This window comes from Strigops habroptila, chromosome 4, assembly GCF_004027225.2.
Source record: "Strigops habroptila isolate Jane chromosome 4, bStrHab1.2.pri, whole genome shotgun sequence".
NCBI lineage: Eukaryota > Metazoa > Chordata > Aves > Psittaciformes > Psittacidae > Strigops > Strigops habroptila.
Window position 1 is genome coordinate 50,734,464 of NC_046358.1, and position 18,124 is coordinate 50,752,587.

An 18,124-nucleotide genomic window follows, 5' to 3' on the forward strand; every position below is an offset into this window, starting at 1 on the left:
TTCACCACGCTCACCCCGAACACCTTTCATTACCAGGGGCACAAAACCAGCAGCAGTATTTCAGGCACAATCTCATAATGTCGACTAAAAGGGAACAATCACTTCCCCCTTCTCCATTTCTTCCCTCGAGCTAAAGAAAAAGCAAAACGAAATCCTCATCAAGCTGTCAAACTCAGTTTCCTGAACGAATACAATTAAATCTCTATATGGCAACGTGACCGTTAGCTCTTCCCTATCAAATGATGCTTCTCAAGCAGCGTTTGGCTGTTCCTCTCTTCCACCCCCTCCTCTCAGTTTTCCTTCCTGCCGTTGAGTGCAACAGAGGCTGCAGCTTTGCAGCCAAAAAAAGGTGTGATTTGGAGAGCGTGGTGCGACGTGAGTGGCAGAAGTGAAAAGGCAGAGAAGCAACCCTTGAAAGCCTGCCTTCTGCTGCATCAGGTGTCAGTCTTGGCAAAACCTGAGCTTCCAGAATTTTCTTGCAAAATTAAAAAAATAAAAGGCAAAAAGCAATTACAGGACCTGTCAGATTCGCCTGCTGCTTTTCTTTCCCTTGTTTCTTCAGAATGAACAAAAGTTCGTTTCTTTCGCTTAACAGCACAGTCGGTGCAATCTGGGATGTACCTGCCTGCCAGTATATGTGGATGCAGTTTTGCCATCTCAATTTGGGGTTATCAGACAATGGCAAGATGAAATGAATATTTGGAGATCTGTGTTCCCCCCCTCATTTTCCCCATTTGTGAGGTGCTTTCCTACTGCGTGAGTTTTGGAGGGGCTCCATTAAAATGAAAGGAAGAGGAGAGGGAAGCATAGGGGCTTTGCTGCTCCCGGCCTGGAGCTACAGGTGGAGCTGAGGCAAGGGCTGTGGTGGAGCTGAGCAGCTGCCTGGGATCAATCATCCTATCCTCCAGCCAAGGGGTTACTGCATGCTCCTCCGCTACCCTCTTTGTGTCCAAGGCAGGTCTGGGAGGGCCTCTGACCTGCTACAACACAGCAATTTCAACGTTCACGCCTCCTACAACATGTGCAACAAATAATAAATATGATTGTTACTAATAATAGCTCACCCTCTCCATCCCTGATGGTTTATGCATGCAAAAATGCTGCAGAGTCAGTTCAATATTCCCCCTGGTTCATTTAACCAGCATCCATTTTCCTTGCAGATGAAGGCGGTCCATCAGGGGAAGGGATGATGGTAACTCATTTTTCACACTTGTTAAATGTAGGAAAGACTGGCTTTGGGGCACTTCCAATTTTGTGTCAGCTCTGCCTTTATCTGAGCAGCCCTGCGCCTGCATGCCAAGCAGGGTAGCTCTCTCCTGTGAGGCACGGGAGATGGGGATGGTGGCACTGCTCCTGCAAGATTTCATAAGATTTGGCGGGTGTCTGAGTGCAAATGTGCTTGCCCATCCTACCAGGCTTGTGTTTGTGCTGCAAAGCTTGAGAGGTACAATGGGCACCTGGATGGTTGAGAGCAAGATCTTGGGAACGGCCAGTGTGAGCTCAGTGCAGGTAAAGGGAAAAGGTGATGCAACCTCACCTCCACGCTCCTCCTAACCGTTGGAGGATTTCGGGGTGGCTAGTCTGGGTCTTGCCCAAACTAGCACTGTCCCAGCAGGCTTTAATTTGCTCCAATTATCAGGTGCCAGCTCAGGGTGGCTGCAATACAAGTCATTTTGGCTGCACCATCTTTGGAAGCATTGCCATCAAGACAGGCCACCTCCTTCCTCTGCCAGGGACAAGGATGGGATGCAGCCCCTAGAGATGTTAGGATGGAAATGCTGATGGCTGTGACCCCTCAGACCTTGTTTCAGGGAAGGGAACAAGAAGTAACCAAGAGAGGCTGGGAAGAGTCTTGACCTCTGGATGAGTGATCACAGAGCAGTTCATGGCCAAGATACCTCACAGGGCACCATGTACTGCACTACTGGAGGACACTTCAGTGCAAAACAGCCCTCCTGATCTGGTCTGGCATGGAAATGCCCTCCAGCAAGTGGGAGCAGGTAGGACTGCAGGTCCTTCTGCCCATAGCTTCCCCCATAAATTAAGCTCAGATGAGGTTAAGGTGTGGAGAGCTGGGCAGGAAGGATGCTTTTAGAGAAGCGTCCTCACAGTCTGTCCCCACTGCTTGCTGTGGCACAGGCCTCACTGAGCACAGCCCAGACACAGTACATTGATTTAACCACACACCCAGCAGAGCATGAAGTGTCCCATGACAGCCTGTCTGCATTCCCCATCTCTTGCTGCATCTTTACTTTTGTGGTGGGCACAAATGTGGGCACTATTGCCTCCTCCCAGCTCCACGGCTGGTCTGCAGCAACTGGTGTCCATTGTCGCGATGTCGTCTTACAGCTGGAAAAAGATGAGGCAGCTGTGGCAGATGAGATGAGATGAAATGAAGGGTCAGAGGGCTGAAAAGCTGTATTTTGGTCTTGGTCTTGCTATTCGCTTTTGGTGTTTTCAGGTCAGGGCGTTTTGATTTGCAGCACCACAGGCAGCTATCAGGAAGGGCTCCGAGCTCTTGCCTTGTTTAGCAGCAAATGTGTGGTGCCTCTGAAACCTGGCTCTCAATAAAGAGCCCGTGAAGTGCTGTGGTAGTAGCAGGTTCAGGCTGCAGCGATTTATTTCTATCTTCAGTGCTGGTCCTAGCAGGGGAGGGGTACCTGCCTACTCAGCGGCCTTTGACTCCTTGCCATTGATCAACCATTGCAGAAGTCGCTGAGGTCTCTGCTCTTAAATCTGGATCTGCACTGTCCTTCGCGGCTGCATGCTGCCCTGACCTGCAGCAGCATCCCTCACTCCTGCTTTAAATCTCTCCCAAGCAGGCGCTGGTGACATTAGCATTTTCTCTTGTCAGCCGGTAGGGACCTGGAGCCCAGCCCTCATAAGGAAGGAATTAACCCAGCAGCATCAGTTAGCAGAGGTATCTTTTATTGACCGTTTACAGAATACTGTAATACAGAACCTGTTTAGGGGGCTTGGGCGAGTTCTCCAGAAGGTGCCTTCCTCCTCAGCATTGCCAGGAGACCCTGAGGAGAAACCTGCCCTGTAACAATTCGGGGCTCCCTAGCAGGAACTTCCTAACACCCTCAGCTCTCCAGGGGTTGGGAGTTGTTTGAACCATTGGATGAAATTCAAGAGAGGAAAAGAAACCCCCGTACGTCAGGAGGTGGTGGGGTGGTCTGAACCCACCTGATATGTTGTGAGCCAGCCCTGCCGTGGTCCCCATCCACCACTGCACATGCCTCCTGCTCGGCAAGACCCTACTGCTCCCCAGAGCTCAGCTCTCTGCTGCTAGGCATGCATGGCTCTGGGCTTTGCAAACTCTTGTCACATGGCTTGTTGGCCATAAAATAAATATTTCTTGATCTATTTTTCTGCCTGTGCATGTGTTGGAGACCCTTTCCTACAGCAGTTCACACAGTGTTTTTGGGGGGAGTAAGGATATGCTCAGCTGGGCTGAGAAACTCTTTTCATTTTTATTTATGTGTTTATTTGGCTCTTCTTTTATTTTTTATTTTTTTGCAATCCAGGTGGAGTATTGTTTTTATTTTTTTGCGTCCTTGCTACAAGAAACAACTGCAGACACTTCTGGCATAGAGGCATTTTGGCGGCAACCACTGCTGTTGGCCTCACTCTAGTAATCAGTGAGGGGGTATCGCAGGAAGATGAAGATAAGGATGATACAGAAAGTGGCAAGGGCTGAGCTGGTGATGTTAAAAAGACGGGCTGTCTTGGCATCTTCAACTGCTCCATTTAAGTCATTGAGGAGTTTCTTATCCCGGACCTGAGACACACAAAAAATAATTAAATAGAAGAATTGTGAGACGTATAAAAGACAAAGTGTTCAAAGCAACACCCACAAAACCCAATGCACTTGTAGGGTACCTCTACAGCAGATGAGGGCTGGGCTGTGCCTCTTTTCATTTGGGAGTGTTCAAAATGTTCAACGTGTTCAAGGATAAACACTTTGAAAGTGTTCAAAAACCATGTAGATCATGTAGATGAGGCCCTTAGTGACGTGGTTTAGTGGTGGACTTGGCAGTTCTGGAGTAAAGGTTGGACTTGATAATCATAAACGTCTTTTCCAACTTCGTTAATTCTATGATTTGAATGCTTGGGGTGCCATAACACACCCCAAGGTGTGGTTTGCATGCCAGCCCTGCTGTAGGTTGAGCTTGTGAAGCCAAGCACTGTAACACCTCTGGCCTGGAAATCCCTGGAAGCAGAGAAGACCTGGAAGAGTGACCCATTGCTGTTACCAACCAGGCAAACCAGGTCCCTGTGGCCTCTGGAGTGGGGCAGTATCATTCTAAGCCTGAGGATGCATAAAGGAACTGAGATGCCATCATGCATCCCATACACATGGGCACACAAGTATCCTTCCCACCATGCCATAGACCCCTGGCCCTGCAGCCCCAGATTTCATCTCACCCAGGCCACGAGCGAGAGGGCTGGCTGCAGTTTCAGTGTGCATCCCTGTGCCTGTGTCTGCACTGAGGGGCTGAGCGGATGAGCCCTGGCACGGCATCCTACTGCAGCTCCAGGGCTGCGCACGAGCCTCCAGCATAGTAAGCAGTCCTGGGTTAATGAATTCCTTTTGCAGGCCTGATGCAGTTCGTGCAGAGCCTCTGCCACTGGCAGTTTTCAATTCTGACAGTGCAGTCTGCTTTCCCCATTACCCTGCAGGCTGGGACTTTCATGGGCTTGCTCTGGGGCAGCTCTGCAGTGGGTAAGGATTGTGCATGCCTGTGTCACTGGCCTGTCCCCGCCTCCTCCAGGCAGCGATGGCACCAGCAGGCAGTGGATGGCACAGCTAGGCAGTGATGCCACTAGAAGGCAGCGATGGCATTACCAGCAGTGGATGGCACTGCAACCCAGCGGATGGCAGAGCTGGGCAGTGCGTGGCACTGCAAGGCAGTGATGGCATTGCAAGGCAGCAGATGGCACAGCTAGGCAGTGATGCCACTAGGAGGGAGGGATGGCACTAGGAGGCAGTGGATAGCACAGCTGGACAGTGGATGGCACAGCAGGGCAGTGAATACCACTAGCAGGCAGTGATAGCATCACTAGGCAGCAGATGACACAGCCAGGCAACTGATGGCATTGCCCACCAGCAGCAGTTCATCTGCTTTTTGCTCAGGCTCCATCTCTTCCTAGCAGGTATGTGGCCTTGTCCCCAAATTGCCCCTTCAGCCAGCACTCAGGCAGCTGGAGCCACAAGGATTTTGGACAAAGGGACCGGGAGATTCTACCCCACTTCCCTTTCCCGTATCCGAGCGAGGTATCCAGGGGCTGCATGGCGTGGCGTGGCAGTTCCTGCTACCCTGCCTGCTTTGTGGCCAGAGGGTCGAGCCTACGGGCCCCGTCCCTTGCAGGCTGCTGCCCTGCCGGCAGTGCGAGCGCCACCAGGAGCTGCCGGCCGAACACTAGATGTCGGTGGCAGGCTGCGAGAATCAGCCCCGGAGTCCTACCTAGAAATATTAAAAGGCTGTTATGAACCAGGAAGCTTTCCAAAAAGACTCTGTGATGGATTCAGACCACGTCTTAGGGACTTTTTCTCTCTCCCTCCTGCAGTGGTTACCCACGGGGTAAGTCCTGAAAGCCTTCTGCTTGCTAGATATTGGGAAGGGTTGCTGAACCCCTTCATTCCCACTGAGCCATGCTGGTTCATGGGACCTCCAACACCAGATTTCAGACCCTCAGGCAATGTCCTCTCCTCTCACACTGGTGAGGACCTCTGCACAAGCTCTCTGCTCTTCATTAATCCTGGACCGTGGGTAGGGATGGTGCATCTGGCATGAGGCCTGCAGGAGCTGTCACCGGCAGGCACATAGGCAAGAATGAGAGCTCTGTTCTCCTCCTTGTATTAAATCCTGCATTGCCACGTCCTTGATCTCTGTTACATCCTGCTCCTGGGAGCCTGCAGCTGGAGCCAGGGCCATCCACATAGCTCCATGGCAGGGTTGGCTGTTGCTCCCAGCAGTGGGGATGACCCCTGGAAAGGCAGCAAGCTGGCATCCTGGGAGCCTGCATGCTTTTCTGTGCCAGCTGTGTGCCTAGGGTGACTCACCTTTGAAATTATCCGTAGGTTTATAGCATCGTCCCAAAACCCCCCTGGGCACAGCAGTGCCAGGCAGCTGGCACATCCTCACCCACTGGTGAGAAGCACAGAGGTCCCTGAAAGCCAGAGACCCAGGGGCACTGGATTTGGAACAGAAATCCCGGCCGTTGCTCCCAGAAGGCTCTTTAAAGCTCTCTCACATGCTTTCCTTTTCTCAGTGGCTGCCAGAGGCAAACTGCGCACAGCAAATGCCTTTTGCCCCTTCCTCCACTGTGAGCCAGCCTGGGACAGGTCGCTCCCTGCCGCAGGCAAGGCAGTGTTTGCCATTGGTGTTTGCCATGCAGACACAGGTTTCTCCAGCAGACCGGCATAGCCAGAACACCAAGCTCTGCAACTCTTCCTTGCAGCGAGCTGCTTGCTTTGCCTTTGTGGGACCAATTCCTCTTGGCCCCAGGAGGTCTCTCCCACTCCGCACCTCCTGCTTCTCCTGTCCCCAGGGCACCCTGCCGCCCTAATTTCCATGCCCTACCCTCTCCCAGTGCTCCCAGCAGCCTCTTCCACCTGACAGTGGCTCACACTCGTGATCGACGCCGTAGCTCTTTCCCACGGCATGCTTCAGCAGCGCCTGCCCTTGATTTTCCCATGGCTCTACCTCTGGCCCCACTCCAGTCCTGCTGCTGATAAGCGTCTCTAGTGAGGGGTGCCTGAGACTGTCCCCTCCCCAGTGTCACCATTTCCTCCCAGTTCCTTTTTTTTCGTCTTTCCCATCTCTTCTCTTTCCTGCCCAAATAATGGTATGACAGCCACCTTCTACTGCTGCCAAAGGGCACCCAGCTGCCTCCTCTCCCTGCCCCACCAGCTGGTTCCACCCACTCCTGCCAAACCCTGTATCACATGGAACTCTGTCTGCATCCTCTATCTCCAGCAGCCCCCTGCCCTTTCCCTTCCCTAGCTCCCCCCCAGCTCTCATCTGTCTGCTCTGGCCTTGGCCACCAACTCCTTGGTCCCTTTCTTCTTCTCCCTTGCTATTTCCCCATACAGTCTATGGCTTCAGAAGTCACCATCATGCAAATCATCCCTTATTGTCTATTATCATTTATATTGCAATGAAGCCTCTAAGCACCAGATAAGTGCCAGAGTCTCTGCAGCACACAAGCACTATGTAAAGGTGTTTCTCCTTCCAAACCGCTTGCAGCCCCGGCCTCCCACATCTCTCCAGTGCAGGCTCTCAACCTCTCGCCTCTCCTTGCACCACCAGATGCTTCCAGATGTCTCCCTTTAATGTCCCACTGTGGCATTGAGCCAGATTCTGGAGGAGGAGCTCTTCTGGAGAGCAGGTAAGTCTTTAATCTCTTTCCCTGCTTTTTCCTAAAGGAGATGCCACTGTCTCTCTCATAGCCCAGCCTCAGCTTTTCCTATTTTCATACTTCTGTGGCCACCATTACCACAATGTGCTGGCAGCTGGTGCACAAGCCCTGGAAGCTGCTTCCTACCACAGGTCACCCAGGTCGCCCCCCTACCCCAGACCTAAGTGTGGTGTTTCCTTAGTCACAGACTCTTTTCTCATCATCACTTTGGCCCTTCTCACCTTGCCTACAATTAGATGGGGGCTTTTGGCCCTGCTTTGCACTGAGGTACCTGGTGTAAGGATAATTACATCTGCTGACTGTGGGGTTTCCCCACACACCCCAAAGCATTGTGTGGTGGACCCTTTGGAGACCACCTTGGGCAGTGCAGAGTTCACCTCTCTGGCACCCAGCTTGGCAATTTCTACAGTTCCTTTCCTCTTCCGTGCCTAGCCTTCCATGAAACACATCCCGCTCTTGTGCTTTAATGTGCAAACCTTCCTCTTTCCCTCCCACACCAGCAGTGGCCTTTCCCTCCACCCCTGCTTGCCTGTCACCTCCCTGCTGCTCACCTTGCCCTCCACCATCTCCAGCTCAGTGTGCCCTCCAACACATCTAGCATACTGATGCCAAAGGACTCTTTCTCTCCTCCCTATGACCACCATTCCCTGCCCTTCCTACCCTTGGGATTTTGCCTTCAGCTTTCTCTCCAAGCCCTCCCTTTAGCTCCTACTGCCTGCTCCTTCCCAGTTCTTTCCCCAGCAGCCACCTTCCCTGTCTCCTCTCTGCTCTGGGGCTCAGCCCCCCTCATTTTTAGGAGTAGGGAACTTGTTGTGTGACTAAAAAGTGCTTCCTCAGCTTGCAGGAGGTGACAAATGGTTTGTTGATAACGTGCCTAATGAGGCTGTATTTAAGGCAGCCTGGCTTTTAGCATGCAGCCCACAGCTGGTTGTCTGTAAACTGATTTCTGTGCAGAGCTTAGCGTCCCTAAGATAAGGAGCTCTAGAAGGCATCCTTGGGTTTATTTGCTCTGTAAACTGGTCAAGAGCTCTCCACCCCACCAGCACTGGCGTCACAGGGCTGTCACCCATGCGTTTCACCCACCTCCATAAACCATTGAAAAAGCAGGCTGAGAGCCTGCCTGAGAGGTCAGGTGCCACATCTTCTCTGCTTCTTGGGGTTAATAAGTAGCTATGGATTTGTGTCCATCTGCTTCCTCTTGAAACAGGGAAGATCAACAAGTGGCAAGAAGGGAAGGCAAACAGCCGTGCCCAGAGCTGTGTGCTGAGGGCCAGACAGAGAACAGGCAGGAGAGCTCATGTCTCCTGGGGTGCTATCACACTGCATATTTCTGTAGCCTCGAGGGGCAGGAAAACTCTGTGAGCAGCCCTGCAGGCTGCTGCTGGGGCTTAAAAAGCCAGTGGGCCTTCTTGACATCTTTGTCTCCACACAGGTACAGCAAGGCATCCGTACCACTGCTCATCTCAGATCTCAGCTCCTATGGCATAACGGATACTGAAAAGGATTTGGATCTACTCAAATTGGACCTCATAATGATTGAAGTGAGATCTGCCACCAGGCACTGATGCATCATTCATTACTGCTTGGAGCTGGGAAAGAGTGAGGCAGAGAGCTGCCAAATATCAGGCCACGGCATTTGCTTCTGATCAGAACCAACCAAATCCAAAGCATTGCCATTGGACCAATCCTTGCATCTGTGCTGGGCTGGGGTTAAAGTTACTTCAGGGTTTCTAACTTCCTTGGTCCTGCTATTTATCTCTTCTCCCCCAGCACCAGCACACTCTTACAGTCACATGCAACTGCCTTGCTTGCGGTCCGGCAGGCTGACCTTGAGAAGCCTGAGATGCCAGAAATCACCCCCAGGACATATGTGAGTTGGTGTGACTCCACTGCAGCCCCATCTGCTGAGGATGTGGCTTGCTACATGTGTAAATGAAGATGAGGTGTGCCATCGCATTCTTACTCAGAGCACTTGGCTGGGATGTCTGTCACACAAAGTACCTGGCTTGGGTGTCACAGTCTCTGCCCTCGCCTGACTTCATGTGTTTCTTTGAATAAGAGCATATAAATTCTTTGACGCTGGGGTGGTACTTTTTGGTATCTTTTAGTATTTTTTAGTAAATGGTGGTCACCATGAAATAGCATTTCCTTGCAGAAGAGATCTAGAAGGCTGTAGCTCATGTGCAAAAGGCCAGGCAGACATGAAGGTACTGCTGTGTCTAAAACCAATAAAAGTGGGCATGGGGAAGGAGACAGCTTTACGGTAACGTTCAAGTGTACCTAGGCATACATCTGTTTTCCAGTGTGGGCATTATGCTGCTGAAACTGGTGGAGATACTACAGTGTGCTAAGATACTTAATGAAACCTCTCACAGACTTGGGGGACAAAGGATCTACTGCTTTATTAACAGCTTGAATCTGGCAAAAGCAGATGACATTTATGGCAGGGTATTGAAAAAGCTATCTCTGATAGTGAAAATTATGATTCCTGAGGTTGCTGGATGTTTCAGTTATTTAAAGGAAGTGTAAAAACCATAACCCAGGAACCTTTTAATGCCATTGGCACACTGATGGCCCTTCAGCCAGGAACCCTGTGCTAAACCAGTCAAGGTCTCTGCTGTCAGACATCCCAGAACAGGCTCAGGGAAGGGAAGGGGCTGCTCCCCTCCTCTCCCTCCCACAGCACCTTACTTGGTCTTGCAGAGCACAGGCTGCTCACTTGTCCTTACATTTAATTGCAGAGGAACAAAAAAAGTCTGTTTAAAAGGACATTTGTCCCAGGGCGTTTCTTGCTTCTGCTTTCTCTGAACTTCTGGGAGAAACCCCACTGACTATAAAAGAGATGAAAACAACAGGCTCCTGGAGAAATAAGTCCAACATCCAGCCTAGCCAGGATGTTGTGAAGGTTTTTGCAGTAGCTATGACTGAGGAAGGAGCCCGTCTTTCTCAGCATCCCAGTGGTCTTCCCCAGGGCAGATCTGCTACTGCCCCAGCACCCCTGTTGCTTCCCACCACCCATCCCAATAGCAGCCCATGAAGGCACCTGCAATCCTTTCAGCCACTTGCTAGCTCTGTCCTGTGCCTCTGAGGGACATTCTGTTTCTATTTCCCCCACAACCACAGAGTCACAGCCACTGGGGAACTCCAAGACCAGAGCAGGGTTATTTCTACCCGCCCAGCATTACATCTGTTTGGGTACAACCATTACATCCAATCAGCTACCACCTCCGCAGTCCAAAAGCCAAGGCTGGATTTTGACAGCCATCTTCTATTTTCCTTTCCCTGATTTGGAGCAAATTTGACCATTTGCCTTCCCTTGCCTCTGCTTCTTTTTTTCATAGTGGAGTTTACATCCTCTAGACCTTTGCAGACAGATGCTGAGCTCGCACCTCTGCCCTGGCAATCCCAGGTTACTTCTGGGTTTTGACCTTCCTTCCACCTCATGTCAAGGATAGTGAAGGGTCCAACCTCTAAAAGCTTTGTAGGTGACAGACCCTACTCCACCCTGTCCCCTGGGGATGGCTCAGCCTGGTCCTTAGCCTGTCCTGTCCCCGCTGCTAGCTGCAACCGAGGGACCACGTCTATCCAGATACCCACTGTAGCTACCGCCATGTCCTGGTGACATGACACCATTTCTTAGCCTGCTGTGGCCGTGCCTCTTGCACAGGAAAGATACTGACCATTAAAGGCAAATTCAGATGAGCAAAGACATGAAAAATATGGAGGAAGCCAGCGTCTTCCATGAACGGCTGAAAAAGAGTGGGGGGTGTTAATGGACTCTCTCCCCCCGCTTGTGTTATGCTGCTGCTGCCTGGATTTGCCCTTGGATCAGTCCTGCTTGTGGTGATGCTCAATCCCGGCATGATTTAAGCTATTAAGTGCCTTGCCCAGGCAGCAGTGAAGTCTGCTGCATGGGTGGTGGATATGTGCTCACCTCCCATCTTGGGGAAGGGGAAACTGAGGCAGGCACCATGGTGCCAGTGCTGGGTTTGCCTAGGGCATGGGTCCACAGACTTGTCCCTGAGCCTTTCTGCCAGAAACCCTGTTGGGCTCAGGAGCAGCCTCATTGCAGCGCTGGGCACTCACAGTCCAGCTCGTGGGGGCTGGATGGGGTTAATTGATCTGCTTCTGTGATGAAGCCCGTCTGTGCCCTGGCCTTCCTCTAAATGCTGCCTGCCAAAACAAATCAGCTCGCTCCTGTCGGGGCCGCCCAGCTGCCCGGGGCTCTCTGCACGTCCATTCAGTTAGTTTTGCATCTGTCAGGCTGGGAAGGGGAGGGCAGCCCAGAACCCTCTCTCCAGCAGCCACTGAGGGGCTGCCCGTTTTCTGGGTGCCATCCCTGCCGGGCTGCTCTCCTCTGCAGCTACTGGGAGTCACCTGTTCCCATCCCCACCATGGGCTGTGTTCCACACCATTGCCATCAACATAGCTCTATTTTTCCCTAGACCCGATGCTGTGTGAAGCCCCCCTGCACCTTCTTCCACCTCCTTGGCAACCTGGAGCTTGTTCTGATGATGCTGGCAGGTCTCCAGGGCTTGCCTTGGGATTTATAGGGCTTCGAAGTGGCAGGGGAAGAGGAGCTGGCCACCACCTGGTGTTTTAGTTAGGAAGAGGGCAAGAATTAAACAGGCAGGATAGCCCAGCGCCCTGGCAGCCTCTCCCCTGCTGCAACTTGCCGGGCGCCGGCTGATCCCTGCCAGCTGCTTCCTACTGCTTCTGCCTGACCATCTGATGCTGCTGGGTCCTACCCTGATGATCTCTGACAGGATCCCAAGGAAGGGATCGAGTGCTGGGATACCTGCGGGTGCAGCATGAGCCAAGCCAGCCCATCACCCTGCTACTGCGGTACAGAGGAACCTCCAAGGGTACCAGAGCGACTCAAACCACCTCTTCCACACTCAAAGCAACATGCCCATCTCCAAAACATACCTCGGCTCTCCCCATCCCCACCGGCTGGGACCTCTCATTTGTGTGGCAAAAATGTGACTTACATTAGGTGTGACCCCCAAACACTTCCCCCCCTTCTCCAGCCACCCATTACCCTGTGCTGCATGCTCAGTACTCACTTTCAATGAATAGGCCAAGGCAATGAAGCCGAGGCAGCAGAAGTTGAGGTATACAAAGTTGAAGATGGACCAGAGATAGTAGTCATTCACCTCGGTGGTGTCGGGGTAGATTTCAATGACAGTGGTGGGGTTGGTCATCGTCTTCTTCTCCACCGAGTGCTTGCACGGGACCGCCGGCCGCAGGCTGTCCCCTTTGCAGCTCTTGCTCTCCATGAGATAAACAGCAGAAGAAGGAGACAGGATGGGCGAAGCTTGCCGGAGAGCCGGGGGCTTGGCAATGCAGGCAAAGCAGCCCTGCGGGGGTCCCTGGGGGGGTCTCGGGGTCCAGGCCACCCCCTCGAAGGGGCACGGCGGGCCCAGGGGGGGATCCTGTGTCCTCTCCGTGGTGGCTGCTGCGGCGTCACCGCGCTCTGCCCTGGCAAAGCGAACCCCCCCGTGAAAAATGGGGGTGAGGGGATGGAGAGGCGGCGGGGACCGGGGGGGAAGAGAAAAAGGGGGTCAGGAGTGGAAAAGGGGAGACGTGGGACCGGGAGGAAGGAGTGGAAGGCGGGAGAGAGAGAGGGACCGGGAGACGAGAGAGCAGGGAGAGGAGCGAGGGAGTGGGGAGAAGAGAGGGAGGAGAGGAGGGCAGGCGGGGGGGGGCGGAGGGAGCACCTCTGCACCCGGGCACCACGAAGTCGCCGCCTAGGCGAGGAGCTGCCGCCGGCCCCGGCCCCGCGGCGGGGGCTGAGGAGCGGACAGCGGCGGGCAGCGGCGGGCAGCATCCCTCCGCCTCTCCCGCGGCCTCCCCCTTCCGCTGCCCGCTGTCCTGCGTGACCCTCGACCGAGCCACGAGTGGGGAAATAGATAAAAATAATATAACGGAAAGAAATAAAAGCAGAAAGAAACACTTGGGAAGAGCCGGGGGGGGGGCTCCGCGGGAGTTGCCGGCTGACGCCGGGATGCACCCCCCCGCAAGCCCTCCCTGCCCGCTTGTCGGTTGGTCTGTCTGTCTGCCGGGGCCTCCGGCTTTCTGTCCCATGCCGGGATGGGAGCGGGTCTCTCGGTGCGGCAGAGCAGACCGGCCCCTCGCCCTCCCTTCTTCCCTCCCTCCTGGGGGGATATTTTTAGGGGGGGATTTTTCCCTTTTTGTTTTTTTCTTTTGGCTGAGTCTCTGCGGGATTCCAGGTGGGATTGCATTTCCTGGTTCCTTCCTCCTGCCAGCAGGTTTCTTTCCCACCACCCCCTCCCCTTGTTTTTGAAGGGGAGAATATCGTGCCCGGAGAGGAGGAGGAGGGGTAAGAGGGGATGAAGACAGAGGATAGGAAAGGGGATATGGGAAGAGGTTCCCCCCCCACCTAGCTTTGCAAATGGGAAAGACTAGTCCACCTCTGGTTGCTTGTCCGTCCGTCCATCTGTCTCCTCCAAAGGCATCAGGAGGAGCGAGAGATACTCACAAGGAGGGATGCGGGGAGTCGCTGCATATCCGGCTCAGCACTGCCTCCGGCTCGGCTTCCTCGGCGCTGGAGTTGCAGAAGGAGGGGAAAGGGGGGGGGACCCATGGGCTAGCGGTGGGCAGGGGGGGAGTTAGGGAATGGGAAGGTCAGCCTGCGGCCCCCTTTCTCCCCCCTGAACATGCTCCACGCAGGAGACCTCCTCCGTGTCTCAGCCCCAGGGGGACGTCACCTCCTGCTTGGAGCATCCTGGTACTGCCTCGCTGGAGAAGGGCATCTTCTGGGCCCCGGCCGAGCGGCTTCCCTGGCCATCCGGAGGGGATGCTCGGCCCGACTGTCCCCTGCGTCACACACAGAGACCTTTGCAGTGGGGACTCGCTGCGGGTTTGCTCCCGTGGGCCTGGCTGAAAACCTAAAGCAAGTGTGGCAGGGGCGTGTGGGGACGATTGGGACTGCATGACAAGGGGAGGTGACAGCAGCACAGCGGTCGTGGGGGATGAGTGAAAAGGGGATAAATCCTGCGTGAGGGATGGTAAATCCTGCTGGCACTGAACAAATCCCAGTGCAGGCAGGGGCGGGAGCACCCTGGCAGCAGGATGAAGGGCATGCAGCTACTTTAGGGGAGGGAGGTGGGGATGTCATGAAGGATGGACAAGCCCTGGAAGATTTGGCCATGCCTGGGCTTGGCACAGGAGCAGGGAAGTGCTTGCTGCCTCCCGTTGCCAGCTACCCTGGAAGCTGCATGGAAACCCAATTCTGGGGTGCTGGGGTAGCATCCCCCATGGGACGTGATGCTGGAGAGCAGCTGGTGCCACGCAGGGACAGCTTGCAGGTCGTCCAGGAGGATGCAGTGGTGGCACAGGGAGGGTGAGGATGTGAGGACACGCTGTGTCATGCACGTGGCAGAGCCAGCCCAGCGCAGGTGGCCTTGAGGCAGCAGCCAGTTTGGCCGTGGCTCTGGGGAAGGGGAGCAGAGGAATCCCAGAGCACTGGAAACAGGCTGGGTCAAACAGAAGTTTGTGCAAGCGGTACCTGCAGGGGAAGGGAAATCCTCTGGCATTGCCTTCTGCCTACCCACAAAGTGCTGACCTAAGAAATAAGGATGGTAATTTATTCAGCTGTTCACAGGCAGGTTTGGCTCCTATGTAGGGGCACGCACCCCGTGTTCATCCCCGTGGGTCGGTGTGATGCGAGGGGCCTTCTTGCACATCCACAGCACCCCCAGGCTGGAGAGGGTCCAGTTTCCACAAGGCTGGTTTAATGCCTCTGTCCTTTAAGCGGCCTGTGCTGGTTAAAAAAGGACAAATTGCCTCTGGTTTGGGATTTATCGCTGCTGGAGTGGTGTTGGGTTCTGCCAAAGTAAAGAGGATTTTATTAGTGCCACAGCTGCCTGTGACGAGACCCAGGTTTCTCTCCAAGAAGCTGCTAAGAAGCAGAAGCAGTGCTGGGGTGAGAGTGGTGTTCCTGTGGGATTAAGAGGTTTGCCGGAGATGCAGAACTGCAGCCAGCTGCCATCAGCTTTTCTGAAGGGCTTGGACAATCCCAGGCAACTCGCAGCTGTGCAGAGCTGGCTCAGGAGGAGCAGCAAAACTCCTTGGATGCAGATTGCTGCCTATCATAAGAGCTACTGATGAGCCTGCTGTTCGTTTGTCTAGGGAAAGTTGTGTACGTAGGGCTCCTCTTCCTGACATCAGGAAGGGATGGAGGCTGAGCACAGGAAAAGGTCAAAGAGGGTTTCTGGAGGAGGCAAGAGGAGGCAGCAGGGTGGAGTAGGGGAATGTCAGATCAACAGAGGTGGACACATTCCCTGCTGTGGAGCAGATAAAGTTCAGGGAGGTTGGATGGCTTCTTTTTCTCTTCTCCACGTACCAGGTCAGCCCTACAGTTTCCAGAGTGCTTTTGGGTCTTTGGGTTGGTAATTCATCATCTTTCTTGATGTGAAGTGTGAGTGATGAGAGGTTTATTACTGTGTACCACAATAGCATATATACAGCATCACCAGTTCTAAAACCATTCATATGACCCTTCAAAATTAGGGAACAGGCTTTAAAAAAAAAAACGGCTCAAGGAATAAAGCCCCTTAATATTCTGTATTGTTTTAAAACTCCTACAATTTTCTGGGAGTCCTTAAAGGTCATGTGTGCAAGCCCTCAACCATAAGGTCTAAGACCACTTTCATTTCAGATAAAAGCTGGGGTGACTATGAATAGTCACCTGTGTTACTGTGGTGTCAAGGCCCACATCCCTTTGTGCTAAGCATGAGACAAATAGAACAGAAGGATGTTTCCTGCCCCAAAGCAAGTCTCCTGTAATCATGTTAGAAACACATGGGCTGTAGCATAACCAAGTGCTGTAAGACCCGTGAGAAAGTCTTCCCTATGAAAGCCTACTCCGGCTCTCTGGAAAACCACTACCAGGACTTGACCCTGCATTTTTCTGCAGGAGAAAGCCCACAACCTCCTGAATGCTCTTTCCTATTCCTCCTATAAAATTCCTCAGTGGGTTGTTAAGCCCCATAAGCAGTAAGGTAGCCTGAGGCTTGCAGGGGAAAAACCCATCTCGCCACACTCCCTTGATCTCTGTCTCCTGTCCTCTAAGCTTCCAGTCTGCGCTCCATTTCTTTTGCCTCCCAAAGGAACCTAAAAATAAATAAATCCAAGAAAGAGCGGAAAAAGAAAAAAGCCACCAGCACCCAAACCAATGTGCTTAGTCATTCATGGTGAGTAAAAATAGTTTTCAAAATGAACAAATTGCTGAGGCAGCCAGATGAGCAAGTCATCTCCATAAGTGAGGGGTCTCATCCTCCCTCTCCTTGGGCAGGTCCTTGTCTGGATGGGCTTTTGGCAAAGCGGAGCTGGTTGGAGAAGGATCAGGCCCATGAAGACACACCTGAGGGTCAGGGCAAAGCGCCCTAATACTCAAGGGGACATCATGAAAATGTTTCTCTTCGTTGCACCAGTGGAGGCATTTAGCAGAGTGACTTACCGAACTGTTGTGTGCATGGGGTTCTGCAGAGATGGTGCAGTAAATGGTGTCAACCCGAGGATCTGCTGGGCAAGATAATGTGGGGCTGTGTGCAGGCTGCTCGCAGGGTGGGTTGTGCTCTGTTCCCCGCTGGAAAAGCATGGATGGACAATCCTGGCTCTTGGCTTCTCCAGCTCTTGGCCAAGATCAAGCATGTGGTTGTTCTCACTGAGACATAACGTTCAGTACTCATGGCACGATTAAAGGCTTAAGCACAATCCCCCAGCAGAAACAACACCCTCATATTCCTGTCGATAAATATTTGGCTGTGGATGACTTGTTCTCCCCTTGGGTTATTGAGGAACAGTGGGCTGCACAATTAGTTTCCAGGACCCAGCCAACCCCAGAAATGATTTTTGGGTTAAATCATTTCTTTAACGTTGGAGAACAGCTGATTGGGGTATTAAGGCATCCCGGGGGAGCAGAGGCTTGGGACATGCCAGTAGGGAAATCGGTTAAGCTCTCTGTGTGCTTAGATCTGTGCTCAGAAGACTGGATGGGACTTGGCTGCATCTGCCTTGCTTATGTAGATGATGCTTTTTTCAAAGTAGGGATTAGCTCTTATCTTATACCTGGCACATGGGGCCTTCATTCTGCATCAGAGTCTCCACTCCTATAGAGCAGCGCTAGGGCTAAAAATCACATAGCCAGGCAAGAGGGATGGATTTTTCTGACATTTTGAAAAAAACCCCCATGTTCCTCATCACTGGGCTCTGAGAGCATAAACTCCACACCCTAGTTGGTTTAAGGCTGGACTTTGGGATTCTCAGTTTCTCTTTGGCCACTACAGGACCGCTCTATTACCCAAGTCGAGTAGGACCTTGTTTTGGCTGGCCCAGAGGAGCCCCTGTTGGAGGACTACCCTTGGCAATACTCAGCCAGGAGATGCGGCCCCAGGAGAAGGCTGTAGGCTAGGAGAGATGCTGGGAGTACCTGCTGCACCGGTGGCGCTGGGTCAGCCAGGTGATACTGTTATGTCACCCTGCAGAGGCTGGGTTATATTTTAATACATTGAAAACGACAAACCCGACAGGGTCCCAGCATATTTCTTCACCAGAGAGAAGGGAAGGATGCCCTTCTGAAACACGTGAGTCCACACAAGCAGGTAATTAGACATACTGGGAGATCAGGTTGAGGAGACAGTTTCTGGACATTGAGAAGGAGTTTGGCATC

The 18,124-nt window shown here is 52.9% G+C and overlaps 1 protein-coding gene across 3 annotated transcripts; it reads right to left on the reverse strand.

The window, feature by feature from the left end:
• Positions 1 to 2,907: 2,907 nt before the first annotated feature.
• On the reverse strand, positions 2,908 to 17,633 carry IFITM10 (interferon induced transmembrane protein 10). Of its 3 annotated transcripts, XM_030485010.1 has the most exons (4): positions 15,017 to 17,633; positions 13,863 to 14,339; positions 12,495 to 12,909; positions 2,908 to 3,784 (listed from the first exon to the last, which is right to left on the reverse strand). In XM_030485010.1, exons 2-4 carry the CDS (start codon positions 13,886 to 13,888, stop codon positions 3,635 to 3,637), a joined length of 591 nt encoding a protein of 196 aa, XP_030340870.1. In that variant the 5' UTR covers positions 13,889 to 14,339; positions 15,017 to 17,633; the 3' UTR covers positions 2,908 to 3,634. The 3 variants fall into 3 exon arrangements, with proteins under 3 accessions (XP_030340870.1, XP_030340871.1, XP_030340869.1); XM_030485011.1 differs by lacking the exon at positions 15,017 to 17,633 and having other exon boundaries at positions 12,585 to 12,909; positions 13,863 to 14,734; XM_030485009.1 differs by lacking the exon at positions 15,017 to 17,633 and having other exon boundaries at positions 13,863 to 14,732.
• Between the last annotated feature and the right edge of the window lie 491 nt (positions 17,634 to 18,124).